The sequence below is a fragment of the Cydia pomonella genome, chromosome 18, assembly GCF_033807575.1.
Source record: "Cydia pomonella isolate Wapato2018A chromosome 18, ilCydPomo1, whole genome shotgun sequence".
Classification (NCBI taxonomy): Eukaryota; Metazoa; Arthropoda; class Insecta; order Lepidoptera; family Tortricidae; genus Cydia; species Cydia pomonella.
Window position 1 is genome coordinate 12,454,009 of NC_084720.1, and position 13,059 is coordinate 12,467,067.

Here is a 13,059-nt window from a genome sequence, read left to right on the forward strand (position 1 = left end):
AGTAACATACAGTCGAACCGAACCGCGACCTTGGTGCGGTCTGTATCATGTTTGATCGCGTGGATAGCAGTCCGCCGTACACAGTAATATCTCTCTAACACACAGCCGCCGCGTCCTCATAGGCACCAAGATTGTGGTCCGGTTACACCGTGTTAAAGCCTGGCCACGCCACAACATCGCTTACGTTATTACACGTTAATCTGAAACGCCTCGCGCGGCATCTTGTCGCGCTTGCGCCGGGGCTCGTCGGTGTCGTCTGAGAACCGCGACGGAGGGTGGATGTGGTCGTTGAACGAGGGGTAGTTGGATATGCTGAAATGTTTTAGGATTTAGTTCTATGACGGGCGGTTCACAAAGTTAATACGAACTAGAGATCGGACAATTTTATTGCAATCGAAAGGTCAAGATTTTATGTGCGAGAGGAATATGTTCTGATACGTTGTTTTGGAGTATGGCAGTTCCAGCGTCAGTTACTGTAATAGTTATAGAGTAGCGAACATTGTGGTTGTGATAATTTCACGGTGCCTTGTAGAGGAACGCGTCCTTCCGCACCGCACGTGACTCTACGGTGTTGGTTTGTAAATGTTGATAGTTACCTAAAATTATTGAGGGTCTGTACCCACACGGGTGGCAGGGCTGTGGGTGTGTAGAAGCACGGAAATTGCCAAGAAAAACAGGTCGTATTTGAACTACGCCCAGATCTACCAGAGTTATAGTGACAGTCACCTAGCTAGGTTGTTGTTAAGATACTAAGGTTTTGTCTCTGTGCTACCACAAATATAAGGCCAATCACTTGATGCTGAAGCTCACCTCTGTGGCTGTTGTACCTGTACAACTATATGCTCCCTGGAGCAACAAAATTAGTGGGGATCCTTTTAAGGGTATATTCGGTATCGTGTTATGATTAGGAAAAAGAGTTAAAAAAAATGACGAGATTTTTTTTTCTATGCAGTAGGCTATACAGGCCGACCAACCCTCCCCTCCATACAAAGTCCAAAAAGTTTTCAAAAAGATTCTTCTACTTTTTCTTAATCAAAACACGATACCGAATATAAAAGGATCCCCACTATTTTTGTTAACTACACCTTGTAAGTATCCATTCTCATCTGGAGCTATACTTGCTTGCGTTGCTATTACAAAGACGGGCCTGGCCTCAGTCTTACGATGCTACTGGTATAGTGTTAGTCACCTGAATGTCGTCTCATCGTTGTGGCTGCTGTAACCACTGGAGCTCCTCACATGTCGCTTGCCCATCGCGCCGGCTTTGCCCTTGCGAGAAGGAAACGCTTTCCTCACGACGCCTCCCACCGAGTTCTCCGATGAGGAAGAGGATTCTTCGCGCTCCACGCTTGGGTCTGGATAACAGTTTTAAAGTTTCATTTTGTACTATTTTTTAGGTACACTCAACCACCCATGTCATGAAGCATATCACCAAAGTGTCAGTTACCAAAGCTACTTTATTGACGTTTCTGAGAATACTAGGGAGCTGAGTTTTGGTTTGACAATGTTACATTTTTAAGGGATATCAACACACCAACGTTCGGCTTCTAAACATTTTTTGAAATAGGTACTTATACTATTTTAATGCTTCGTTATTATACGTCAGTTACAAGTTACGATTGCCTTAAGTATTGAGATCTGTTGACGAGAATTTCTCCCGCTTTTAGCAAGCAATTCTGCGTACATTTCAGACACATGCGATCGGGATATTTAGGTTGTTAACAGACGTAGACTGTCTGGCAGTATCTTTTCGTTTTTATTATTTATGAAAAGCTTTTGTGGATTTTCATGAATATGATATTTTCGTTTTAAAACAGTATCAACCAGTTGATATAGATTAATTTTGAATGCAATAAGCCAATCAGTAATACATGAGTTGGGATGCGCGGGGCGCAGGCGCGCGGGCTCGCTGTCCGAGTGCGGCGCGCTCGCGTCGTCGCTGGCGTCGTCCTCGTACTCTGTAATGGGCAGGTGGAGCGTTAGTATCTTCTTCACCTCGGAGTCCGTGGAGCCCAAGTTGTCCGACTCTGCAATGCAATGAGAACTGTCGGTTGGGGACGTGGAGCGGGGCAAGTCGAGAAAGATATGACGGTTCTGTTGGTCGGTTGGAGAAGTAGAATTTTATGACTTGATTTGTATTAATTATGGTGATTATAAGAAATTGAAAAGGTTAAAGATACGTGTCCGAGTCATCATACGGTCTCAGTATTAAACGCATAGGTAGGTACTACGCTTTCGCTTTATTTAATCACGAGTATGTACCCTTGACGGTCCGGCTAGTGTTGTGCGGTCATCAGAAGAGTGACGATCAATGTTATTAAGCGTCATACATTTACGTGACAAAACAAACAGTTAGTGGCACATAAGTTGAGCATTATATCTCTCGTAGTTAAATTTCCACCTATGTCAGTCCATACCTAAGACATTACATTTCATTTGCGTTTTGTTAGGGCGTGATTGCCGGAAGGAAATTTAGTAGACGCAAAAAATTACGTATTATTTTGGTTAATGTCAATTTAAGTACGTACTAAGTATTTACGTGTAGTCTTTAGTGATATTAGTTATTATAATGTTTAGAGGTCATATCTTTCCCGAGAATTATGTGGAGAAGTACGTGTAAAACTGAGCAACACAACAATGGAAGACGCTCATGATTTGCCACCAAGGATCAAAATTTCAAAATAGAATGAATAAAACTTCACGTGGCCAGTGGAAATGGAATAAAATATTATTTAGAAAATATAATAATGATAGTGTCAATGGATATAAATGACTGTGGTGATATGTTTATGAGTTAAAGTAGTTTACATGCAGTTCCAATTTTAGATAACAATCAAATTACCTAGGTACTTGTATCACAGAAACATATCAAAATATCAAAAGCATGCTGCAACTTTATAACACAGCCAAAATGCATTTGAAATGACCGAGGACATAAAATAAGGAAACCTCATTGGAATGCAGTTTTTGTTATTTTGTATATTCAGGGACCAGTGTTATTTCGTCCTCTCATTTTAATAAGTAGTTGTTTTCGAAATACAATATAGGGGAGTAACATAAAACTGAAGATCTAATGCATAATTAAATTACAGGCCCTATAAGTGAGGTAAATGAATTGATACAATTCGATTTCATTTTAGTTTCACAAGTTGGGAACGGGGCAACATGTTTCAATAAATTCAAACAAATTCTGCAGAATACCACGGGATGTCAGATTGTAAATGAATATACCACACCACAAAGCCGAATCAATACTACAACATGACAACTACCTACAATACATTTTACAAAAAAATTAACTCTGATAGGTATGTTACAGTACATACTTTGTGCATGCTTACCTTTACAATTACAACACCAGTTACGCTCCCATCGGGTTGCATAAAAGGCCATCATTTGTCAAATTGAAATCTCAATACTTAAACTAAAACGGGTCCAAATTAAACGCCAATAGAAGGTGCGGTCTACTTGAAACAAAATCAATAGTCTAACTACTTATAGGTAAGCTTCTTTTAGACTGTTTGCGGGGTGGAAGTGTGGGAAGGAGGTACCTTGACTCTCGGAATGAGGATCGCGGAGGCGGTTTCCTTTTCTTCTAACTTTCGTGTATTCTGGCTCCTTGCCCTGTGAATATGCAAAATGTTCAGTTGCGAAATTCTTTAATCCAATTTTAATTTATTTTTGAATATCTAATATGGACATTTTGAAAAATTGGTGATATAGGGTTGTCCTAAAATTTTATCTACGAGCGTGTTGTGCCTCATTGGACAAACTTGTTATATAGTCGTTAGTTTTGTAGCTGGCCCGAACGGCTAATCCTTTGTTTATTGTAAGTAAACCGGCACGTGCTACATACCTGGATAAAAACTTTAACTGGTTATTGATTTGCGACTCTATGCGAACTACAATAAGATTCAAAATGAATGAATGGAAAAATATGTTGCGAGACTGTGTGTGTGGTCCATCTACGGTTACCCAGTGCCGGCGAGTCTAACGCTACAGAACCATTCTAAAATGTGTCATCGAGATGCGTAACAAAGGCGCGTTATCGGAGATCGCACTTACACTGGTTTTTTTGAGCGTGCGACTAGCCAGCGCTGAGGTGCCAATTAGAATTATTTTTGCAGGTAGTGGTAGTAGCACTTGCGGTTTTAATTACAATGGACAAAGGATAAGCTGATCGGGGCCAGCTACATAACGAACAACTATACCAGGAGCGCTTGGAAATAAGACGGACAAATTACAGTTTGGGTCTTAGTAGGTAATATAGGTAATTGTATTATTTCGAAGATCTTGCTTGATGTCAAAGTACAGGCTGTCCTAAAGATACCTTGACAAAGACTTTTTAGGAATTTAAAATAATAATGTTATAATTTTAATATCAAAACTTCTCTTAGTGTAGATCTAAATCTGTAATCTGGAAGAGCGAGGTCTCCTGACACAGGTACTTCATACCTAATAGGAGGACTCGACCACTGTGTATTTATCAACTAAGATTGAAATGAAATAAATGATTATCTTATCTTATCTTATCTTAGGAATATTTTTCCCAGGTACGTACACTTATCTTACAAAATATCATCATACAATAAAACTACAATCATCTAACTAAAAAATATATTATTTTGAAGATAATCTGTGTAGTTTTAATACACAAGAGCAAACGTTTTATAAAATTAGCAAAACTATGCCGCGGAAAAAACGAATCTATATCTGAATCCCTAAAGTTTTTTCTCCTGTCTTTGCATTCCCTAATATTGTTTGGCATAATGATCAGTTGTCCTAACACTCGTATACCCTAATTTTGGTTTCCCTATTATCGAATGGCCGTTTTTTTTGTCCTTTAATATTTTCCCTAATGGCACTTTCCATATTGAGTATTTATCCTAATGTTATTGAGCATAATTATATTTTGGCTTAATTATTTTTAGGGCTAAAGGTTATACGTCCTAACCATCATGTTACCTAATTTTATATAGTCTATGGTTGCTTTGCCTAACTCGTATGCCCTAATTTTGGTTGCCCTATCATCGAACGGCCTATTTTTTGCCCTTATGGCAATTGCCATATTGATTACTGATCCTAATGTTATCAAGCATAATTTTTCTTTTTTGAGGGTCGCAGTTCCCCACCTAACCTAACCCACTTTCAAATTCCTAGTTTCAAATTCCGAGTATGGCAAAAAAACATTAGTGATACTGATATTTATGGTGAGCATATTTCGTACAAAAGAGTTTTAGAGCAATCAATAGCATTATGAAAAATATTTTTTTTGACAATTGATCATTAGAGCAATACCCATTAGATCAAACCAGTTAGGGCGGGATGTGTTATTCCAAATATTGTTAGTGATTTAGAGGAATATGGTAAAAAAACATTACGGATAAATATGGTACCCAACCCACCTAGATAAGAGCTTAAAGCTAAAAGTCAATATCACAAATGAATTAGAAAATACCTTATATTTATCATTCTGCTTAAGGTCGTGGTAGACAAATGAGCCGCGCACCGAGTGGTACGGGCCGCTGTAAACGTTTCCACTATAGCTGCTTTCGCTGTATGTCGGCTTCGTTAGCTGGAACGTTGCGTATGGACAGATGTCTTCGATGTATTCTGTAAGAATAGGTATAAGGAAATAATGATTAAAGTATTTATTTTTATATATGGAGCTGTATCATGGACACCGCCTGCGAGGAGTTTATGCTGTAGTTGTATTTGATTTCGGCCCTCTTGCTTGGTCTACAGCCTTCGCAGTGCCTCAAAGCGAATCCTTGGACTGGAAAGAGGGAGGAGTGTTGGCTACTAATAAACTTAAACAAAAATGTACCGACTCGTCAAGACCACCACTTTAGTAACTTTGAAAAATACCTAAATTGGTCTTCGACAGACGAGACGCGATTTCAGGATAAGTGAAAACAACAACTTTGAACTTTACTTCAAAGCGATAGGGTTCAATTTTGCGTAATTTATGACACCCTTATTCCAGGTAGGGTTAACATGAAGGTGGGGATAGCAGGGTTACCTAAACGCGTTAGAAATGATCAGAAAAAGTAGTACCCTCGCATCCATCAGATCATCGAGGCCATCAGACAATGTTATTTTAATGCTCAGTTACCGTTGGACGCATGCTTGTAGTGGTGCGGCGGCGCGGGGTGCTGCGCGCGCGCGGCGAGGTACTGCTGGTCGCGGTTGACCTTGTTCTGCAGCTGCGCCACCGACGGCGACTCGCCCGCCGCGCTCTCCGTCGCCGCCGTCTCTGTGCCGCCCGCTTCTGTCACGAAAAAAGAAACAAATGCTTTTTGGCGTAACATATTTTAAACCCGAATAGTAAACGAATAAGGATAGTACTCAGCATAAATCTTGACATAGACATTTTGTGACGCTAATTTTAGGGTTTGCCGGTGAATCTCAAATGGTCGCGTTTTGTGTTTCGTAAACGCTTGTAACCTGTTTAAGACGCGGAGGAGACGCGGCACACATAATTATTTTCTCAGACGAGCTCCTATATATTTTTAAGAGGCTAGGTACTTACTGTTCCTCCGCACTAGTAGTACGATGGCCACGAGGGCACTGAGCACGAGCAGCGACAACGCCGCGGGGAGGATGACGCGCGCTCCTCCTAGAGAGCGCGCGCCCGCCGCCGGCACTGGAGGTGAAAGTTCCCCGTCTATGACTATAAAATAACAAACAATTTCATCAGATCCATAAGAATTTTCAATGTCACTGGCAATATAATTAAAACCTCTATGAATTACTAAGGCACTGGCATGAATATTAATTCTACAAAGTGGCGCCCAAAGTGGGGCCTCTGTCTATAATAGTATTGCACTTCGCCTAATAACCTATTTAATTACATTATATAGTTTGTTACTGTTCAAATTCAAAATTATAACTACCACCTTTGTTTCCGATTATCTATTTGTTTTTACGGTGGAGGTGGAAGTCATATGTATGGTTAACAAACAGAATTTTGTCACATTGATCTGTTCTTAAAGTGAGGTAATGTTTAAACATTAACTTACAAAATGTAATTTTAACTTACTGCCACTAATGGAATGGGTAGTGAAGTTATATAACGCCACGGCATGTCCGGCGTTGTTGTGCGCTGTAATCCGTAGCTGGTATTGTGTAGCCGGCGTCAGGCCGGGCACGCTGAACACTCGCTCGGTCGCTTGGACGCTGTTAGATACTAATCGCCACTGAAACAAGGTTACAAATCACATGAAAATGATGTAATGATTATGTATAAAAAAAAGGTTTTATGTACAGTACGATTGTAATACATTTAAAATGGTAAATGTTATTTGGTTTGAGTGTCACAAACATAAGAAAACTAGAGTACATATTTTTATAGCATTTCTCATTAGTAGCGCCCAAACTTTGGTATTATTTGGCTTCGTAGTTTTAAAATGTCGACAATACTATAAAACTCTAAAGAAAAAAAAAACATTAAATGAATGGCACTTACTTGTGATTGGCTAACTTCTCGGTATTCGATAACGAAGTACAGGATTCCACATCCGCCGTCGCCCCAGGAGTCTAACCACACGGTTACAGTGGTCGTGTTGAGAGTTATCATTTGCGAGTGTTTCGGTTTTACTGGCACTGAAAAAAACAGTAATTAAGTCGGAATCGATGTCTTGTGGTGTGGGCATTTGACCACCTGGCAAATCATACAAAGTTAACAAATCCCTTTCATCGCATCGTCATCGAAGTACGAGAGTGGTAGGTACTAACCTGAGTGAAAAAATGCACTAATGGTAATGTGAGAGTAAAGAAGACATACATTTTCCGAAATTTGAAATATAGCGTCTAAGTATATTTAAAGTTTCTGGCTCTTTACCGGTTCCTTTAGTGAAGGCGTGAACGATATCGCAAGGCAAGCCCGTGCCGATGCGGTTGAAGGCCGTGATATACAGCTGATACCGAGTCCCGCACCAGAGGTTTGGCAGCACGTGTTCCGATGTTCCAGCCTCCACTTGCAACTCTTCCCAGTCACCGTGCTCGCGTTTGTAGTTGATGACGTAACCTGCAAATAAAATAAATATCACTCTAAATGTGTCCGGGTTGTTCATGATTTTTCGGAATTTCTGATCGATAGCTTAAGTATTTCCAGAGATATTCAGCACTGTGACAGACAGACGGACGGACAGATTCGCACCATGGTCGAACCATAAGGATTCCTTTTGTACCTTTTTGGTACGGAACCCTAAAAACGAGTAGTATTGGGCTAGCATGGGGAATATACATAGATATGACGGTGGGATTTTTTAAACTGCTAGTGACGGATTTTACGTCGCGACAGTAAGTGATGAAAGCCCGAGCAAAAATAGCAAGCGTCTATTAATATAAAATCTAGTTACCCAATATAGGGCTTCCTCCGTCGCCCTGATCGCTCCACTGTAGATGCAGCGAGTCGGCGTACGAGTCGACGACGGCTAGTACTGGTGGCTGTGGCGGAACCTTCACTTCCACGCTGTAGATAACCTCGTCCCGGCCGTGGGGGTTCTCTACAGCGCAAGTGTAGTTGCCGCTGTCAGCGTATTGACTCATGCTGGAAAGGAGAGGATATCTCGTAAAAAACATATACTTATTTCACTCTGGGAGTAGCAGTGTGACTAAAACCTATTTTTAAAGATATTTGTCAGTTTAATTTTACGTTATCGCCGGTATTAAATGTTTTACAAGAATCACGCAAAACCGAATGGATTTGGTTAACACGCACATACCTATAGTTTATGTATATATGTATGTATGTATGTACGTATGTATGTATGTACGTGTGTATGTATTTATGTATGTATGTATGTATGTATGTATGTATATACTTTATTGTACATAGAAATAAAAACACGAAAAACACAGTTACAGAGTAAATTAAATACAACAAAGGCGAACTTATTCCTGTATGGGATCTCTTCCCATTACGAGTATTCATTTATTTAACGAAATTTTACCCCGAAAATTATTCAGTAACGTTGGCAACGTTACGTTGGTGAAATTAAATACATAGTACAAAAATAAATAAAGTTTTATTTCAAGGAACTTCTAGACGAACAAGTTGTATATTAGCTACTCGTAAAAAGCGTTCACTTAAATTTATAGGTGTTCCTGCAATAAATATTTACGATTGCGCTAGATAGCAGTAATAATTGTCTTTTTTATTGGTTTTCAGGGGTAGCTAGAAAGATCGCGCTCCCAGAACTATGTTGTATTGTAAAACTACCCTGTTAAAGGTAAAAAAAAAACAATAAACTTCTTACCTGATGATGAGCGTGCCATCAGCGGTAACGTTTTTTCTTAACGTCGATTCGAGGGAGGCACCGTTCATGCTCCAAGTCGTAGAGGGATTCGGGGAACCAACTTTATTGCACGATAGCGATATGTTCTCCTTCCACGGCGTCACTATGCTTCGGCTAAATGAGGTTATTCTTGCTGGCACTGAAATGAAATTAAAAGAAATACCGTTACGGTTTATGGTTCAATTTGTAATGGTTATGTATTACAAAAGAGAAATCTACTGAACAAACGTATGATGATTCTCTAGGTTCCAACCCGCGTTAAATCGAATGAGCTTCTCGAAACGCGTGTGTGAAAAATGGAATAAAATTTTGTTCACCACTTAATTATTGTACTCACCAGAATCAGACGGTAGGACAGTGGCAACTCTCGTGGCTTCTCCTTCGCCAAGCCTCGTGGACGCCGAAACCCAGAACTGATGTGTTGCACGCGGCGGCGACCGTGATGTCTCATGAGATAATGTGCTTGGAGACAACATACGCTTGTGAGTGCCTTCCTGAAAACCACAACATATTTACGTTTATCACCCAATGCACAACATCCATAGTAGAGAAAGACTTGTTAAAATGTATATAAATGAATAAGGCTATTTTTTTACATTTTTTTATATAAGTTTCGTACCTCCCTCCCATCTTCTATGACGCTCATATACAGAGTGTACCCCACCAGCACACCGTTTGGGGAAGCGGGAGGCAGCCATGATACGAGGATTTTATTACGCGAAGATACCACTGCTTTGATGTCCGCAGGAGCTGAGGGCACTGTAATTTAACAATTAAGAATCAAATACAAGTGAAGGCGAAATTCACCTTTTTGTACCAGGCCGTCTTTCCTGCCTTTATAAATATTCAGATTCAGAGTTTTATTTGCTTAAACATGGTATTTATAATAAGGTCTTTAGCAATAATAATACAATAGAACTACATGTTTAGTCATAGAGACATGCAAATATTATGTAATGTCATCTGTGTCGCATGCATTATATTAAATTAATTAATATCTAGGTTTTTACTAACAAGGTAAGCTTATAACTATGAATATACGTCTTTAAGGTATTCCTAGGTATTAGTCTTTATTTATGGTGTAGTAGGCCTTAGATGCCAAAAAATATATAATGCAACTTTAAATTCCTGAACGTTTTCTAGTTTTAAAATATTAACTGGCAATTTATTGAATATTCGTGGTGCCATACCAAATATGCTTTTTGATACAAAAGCGGTTCTGGAAGATTTATAATTAATTTTCACCTGGTGCCACAAACTATTGAATGTGGTGAATTGGTTCATATTACATTTGACATACATTGATATTTCATACATATACAAACATGGTAGAGTCAATATTTTGAGTTTTATGAAAAATTCTATGCATGATTCCATGGTTCGAATACTTAAACATTTCTTTTGACTCAAAAACTTTCATGATCAGTGGCATTTCCCCAAAAAATTACACCGTATCTTAAAGTAGCCGTTACATGTGCATGATAAGCAGTCAGCACTGCTGTTTGATCTACAACGTTCCTTAAATTATACAATGCGTAACTAAACTGATTCAGTTTCCAACATATATTGTCAATCTGATTTTTCCATGTCAATCTATTGCCTAAGCTTAATCCTAAAAATTGTGTACAATCAGTTTGGTTTTGATAAGTTATAAATAAATCAGGCGTATTTTTGGTTCGTAATTTAAAGTTCACAATATTCGAAGTAAATTCATGTCAGTTTCTGTAAATATAACCGTGCTGTCATCAGCAAACAATACCATTGGGTGATTTATCGCACTAGGCAAATCGTTAATATACGCCAGGAAAAGAAGCGGGCCTAGAACACTACCCTGTGATACGCCGTAGCTTATTTCTCTATAGTCAGATGAATAAGTGACTTCCTTTTTGGTCTTCATACGTATTAGTCATAGTACCTTGACCTTGCTGGGTACTGCCCTTGTTAATGATTCTGAATTGTTCCCATTTTAATATTGTGACATTTGTGACAAAGATCCCATTTCAGTATTGTAATCAATATTGTATAAAAAAAACTGATTTAATATGTCGCTGGTAATGAAAAGCATTTTAACCAAATAAATCAACTGATGTTTTTTTTACCAAATAAATCAACTGTTGTTGGGTGGAATGTATTGTGTACAGATTATTTTCTATAATTTTGATACATACCATCTTCCTCGGTGTGACAATAAACAGGAGCAGCCCGGACCCCATCTCCAGCGGCGGTGAAAGCGCACACTGTGACAGAGTAGTTCGTATATCGACGCAACCCTGACAGAGTGGTGTGGAGACCCGATATCTGCTTCGTTACGGCATCTTCATTTCCTGTAACGACATGACTCTTCGGTATCGATACGTTTTCTCTGTTGGTGTTCTTAGGTAAGTTCTGTTACTTGACATCATAGTCATAGCCCGGTTCGACGTCGTTAATCGACACATGTTTTCAGATCATATAGTGCGAGAACGGCGCACTGTATGTCTACCTTTTAATCAGGTTAGGATAAGGTTGTTATTTTGATTTCACGAACTTTCCACAATTATGAATACTTACCATACCAATCAGTAACTGGTGCATATGTGACTCGGTAACCCTGCAGTACACCGTTCCGACCCCGGGTGGGCGGGGGCTCCCAAGCTACTCGTACTGATTGCGAGCTCAGCGCTGTGCATTGCAGTGATCCTGGTGGAAGGCTGGGTACTGAAAATATACAGGTACTTAATGATCACAAATGGTAACAGGTTTCAGCATAGTATCGATTCAAAAGCCTGTCCTGACTATCAAGTTTAGAGATGCAATGGAACGAGATTGTACCTAAGTCGTATGGAATAAACCAGGTTTATTTGATCTATTTGATGCGGCATTAATAATAACAATTCGTAGGAATAGATAAATTAAACCAATATTGTAGATTGATACAGCAAACAGGAGCTGTCCCATCATCTAGCATATGATATGGGTACCCGGAATTTTGTCGGATTTAAAGTATTATTAGATTAATCACCATCTTCCATGGTCGTCGCAGTAGTAGGCGGCGACGCAGGTCCCGCACCTCTACTATTATACGCTTGAACAACGACAGCATACGCAGCATGTTTCTGAAGACCCGAGAGCGTGGTTCTCGCTCGGGCTGTGCCGGCACCCTCGACGGTACGGACGGTGTAAGAGGCACCACCTGGTCCGCTTGCGCTTAGCACCGTACTGTTGCTGTTTAACTGAAAACAACAATTTAAAGTTGTACGGGAACTAGCAATTTGTGATGCAGGGATTTTCACGTGCAATTGTGTCTAAATGACGTGGAATCAATTGAATGGTTAACCTATTACATATATAAAACAGAAAAGTACTTACTTCTTCAAGAAACTAATCGAGGGGAATCATATATATTGTGTATTTCAAAAATTAAATCCTTAAGTTAAATTACCTCCTGAAACCCCACGTAGTACCCCAATATGTTCCCATTCCATAGGTCTCGTTGAGGAGGCTCCCAGCTTACAATTAGCTCGGTGGAGCTCTTGGCTTCCACCCGCACGTCCAACGGAGGACCACTTGGCACTGAAAGAACAGATGGATATGGTAAAAAATATCAGTATTTTTCTTTCGCAATACCTAAGCGACATAGAGAGGCAAAGGATGACATACGTTTGTCCACACTTTAATTAGCCTCCCCTTTCATATTATGGATTTGGCCCGCAGCAAGGATTGACCAATCTTCCGTTCTTTTCCAAAAGACCTTTGATTAATTGAACTTGACTGGACT

At 39.6% G+C, this 13,059-nt stretch overlaps 1 protein-coding gene across 1 annotated transcript in view; it reads right to left on the reverse strand.

The window, feature by feature from the left end:
* The window catches only part of LOC133527521 (cell adhesion molecule Dscam2), a 232,005-nt gene that overhangs the window by 6,403 nt on the left and 212,543 nt on the right, over nt 1-13,059 (reverse strand). Inside the window, exons 21-38 of the mRNA XM_061864567.1 lie at nt 12,724-12,854; nt 12,304-12,514; nt 11,853-11,999; nt 11,471-11,626; nt 9,922-10,061; nt 9,640-9,796; nt 9,264-9,441; nt 8,364-8,554; nt 7,844-8,029; nt 7,469-7,605; nt 7,043-7,199; nt 6,533-6,673; nt 6,116-6,271; nt 5,459-5,613; nt 3,552-3,624; nt 1,872-2,027; nt 1,190-1,355; nt 193-312 (exon numbers count right to left, since the gene is read on the reverse strand). Coding sequence (XP_061720551.1) covers nt 193-312; nt 1,190-1,355; nt 1,872-2,027; nt 3,552-3,624; nt 5,459-5,613; nt 6,116-6,271; nt 6,533-6,673; nt 7,043-7,199; nt 7,469-7,605; nt 7,844-8,029; nt 8,364-8,554; nt 9,264-9,441; nt 9,640-9,796; nt 9,922-10,061; nt 11,471-11,626; nt 11,853-11,999; nt 12,304-12,514; nt 12,724-12,854 — 2,758 coding nt within the window. The remainder of the gene's footprint in view (nt 1-192; nt 313-1,189; nt 1,356-1,871; nt 2,028-3,551; nt 3,625-5,458; nt 5,614-6,115; nt 6,272-6,532; nt 6,674-7,042; nt 7,200-7,468; nt 7,606-7,843; nt 8,030-8,363; nt 8,555-9,263; nt 9,442-9,639; nt 9,797-9,921; nt 10,062-11,470; nt 11,627-11,852; nt 12,000-12,303; nt 12,515-12,723; nt 12,855-13,059) is intronic.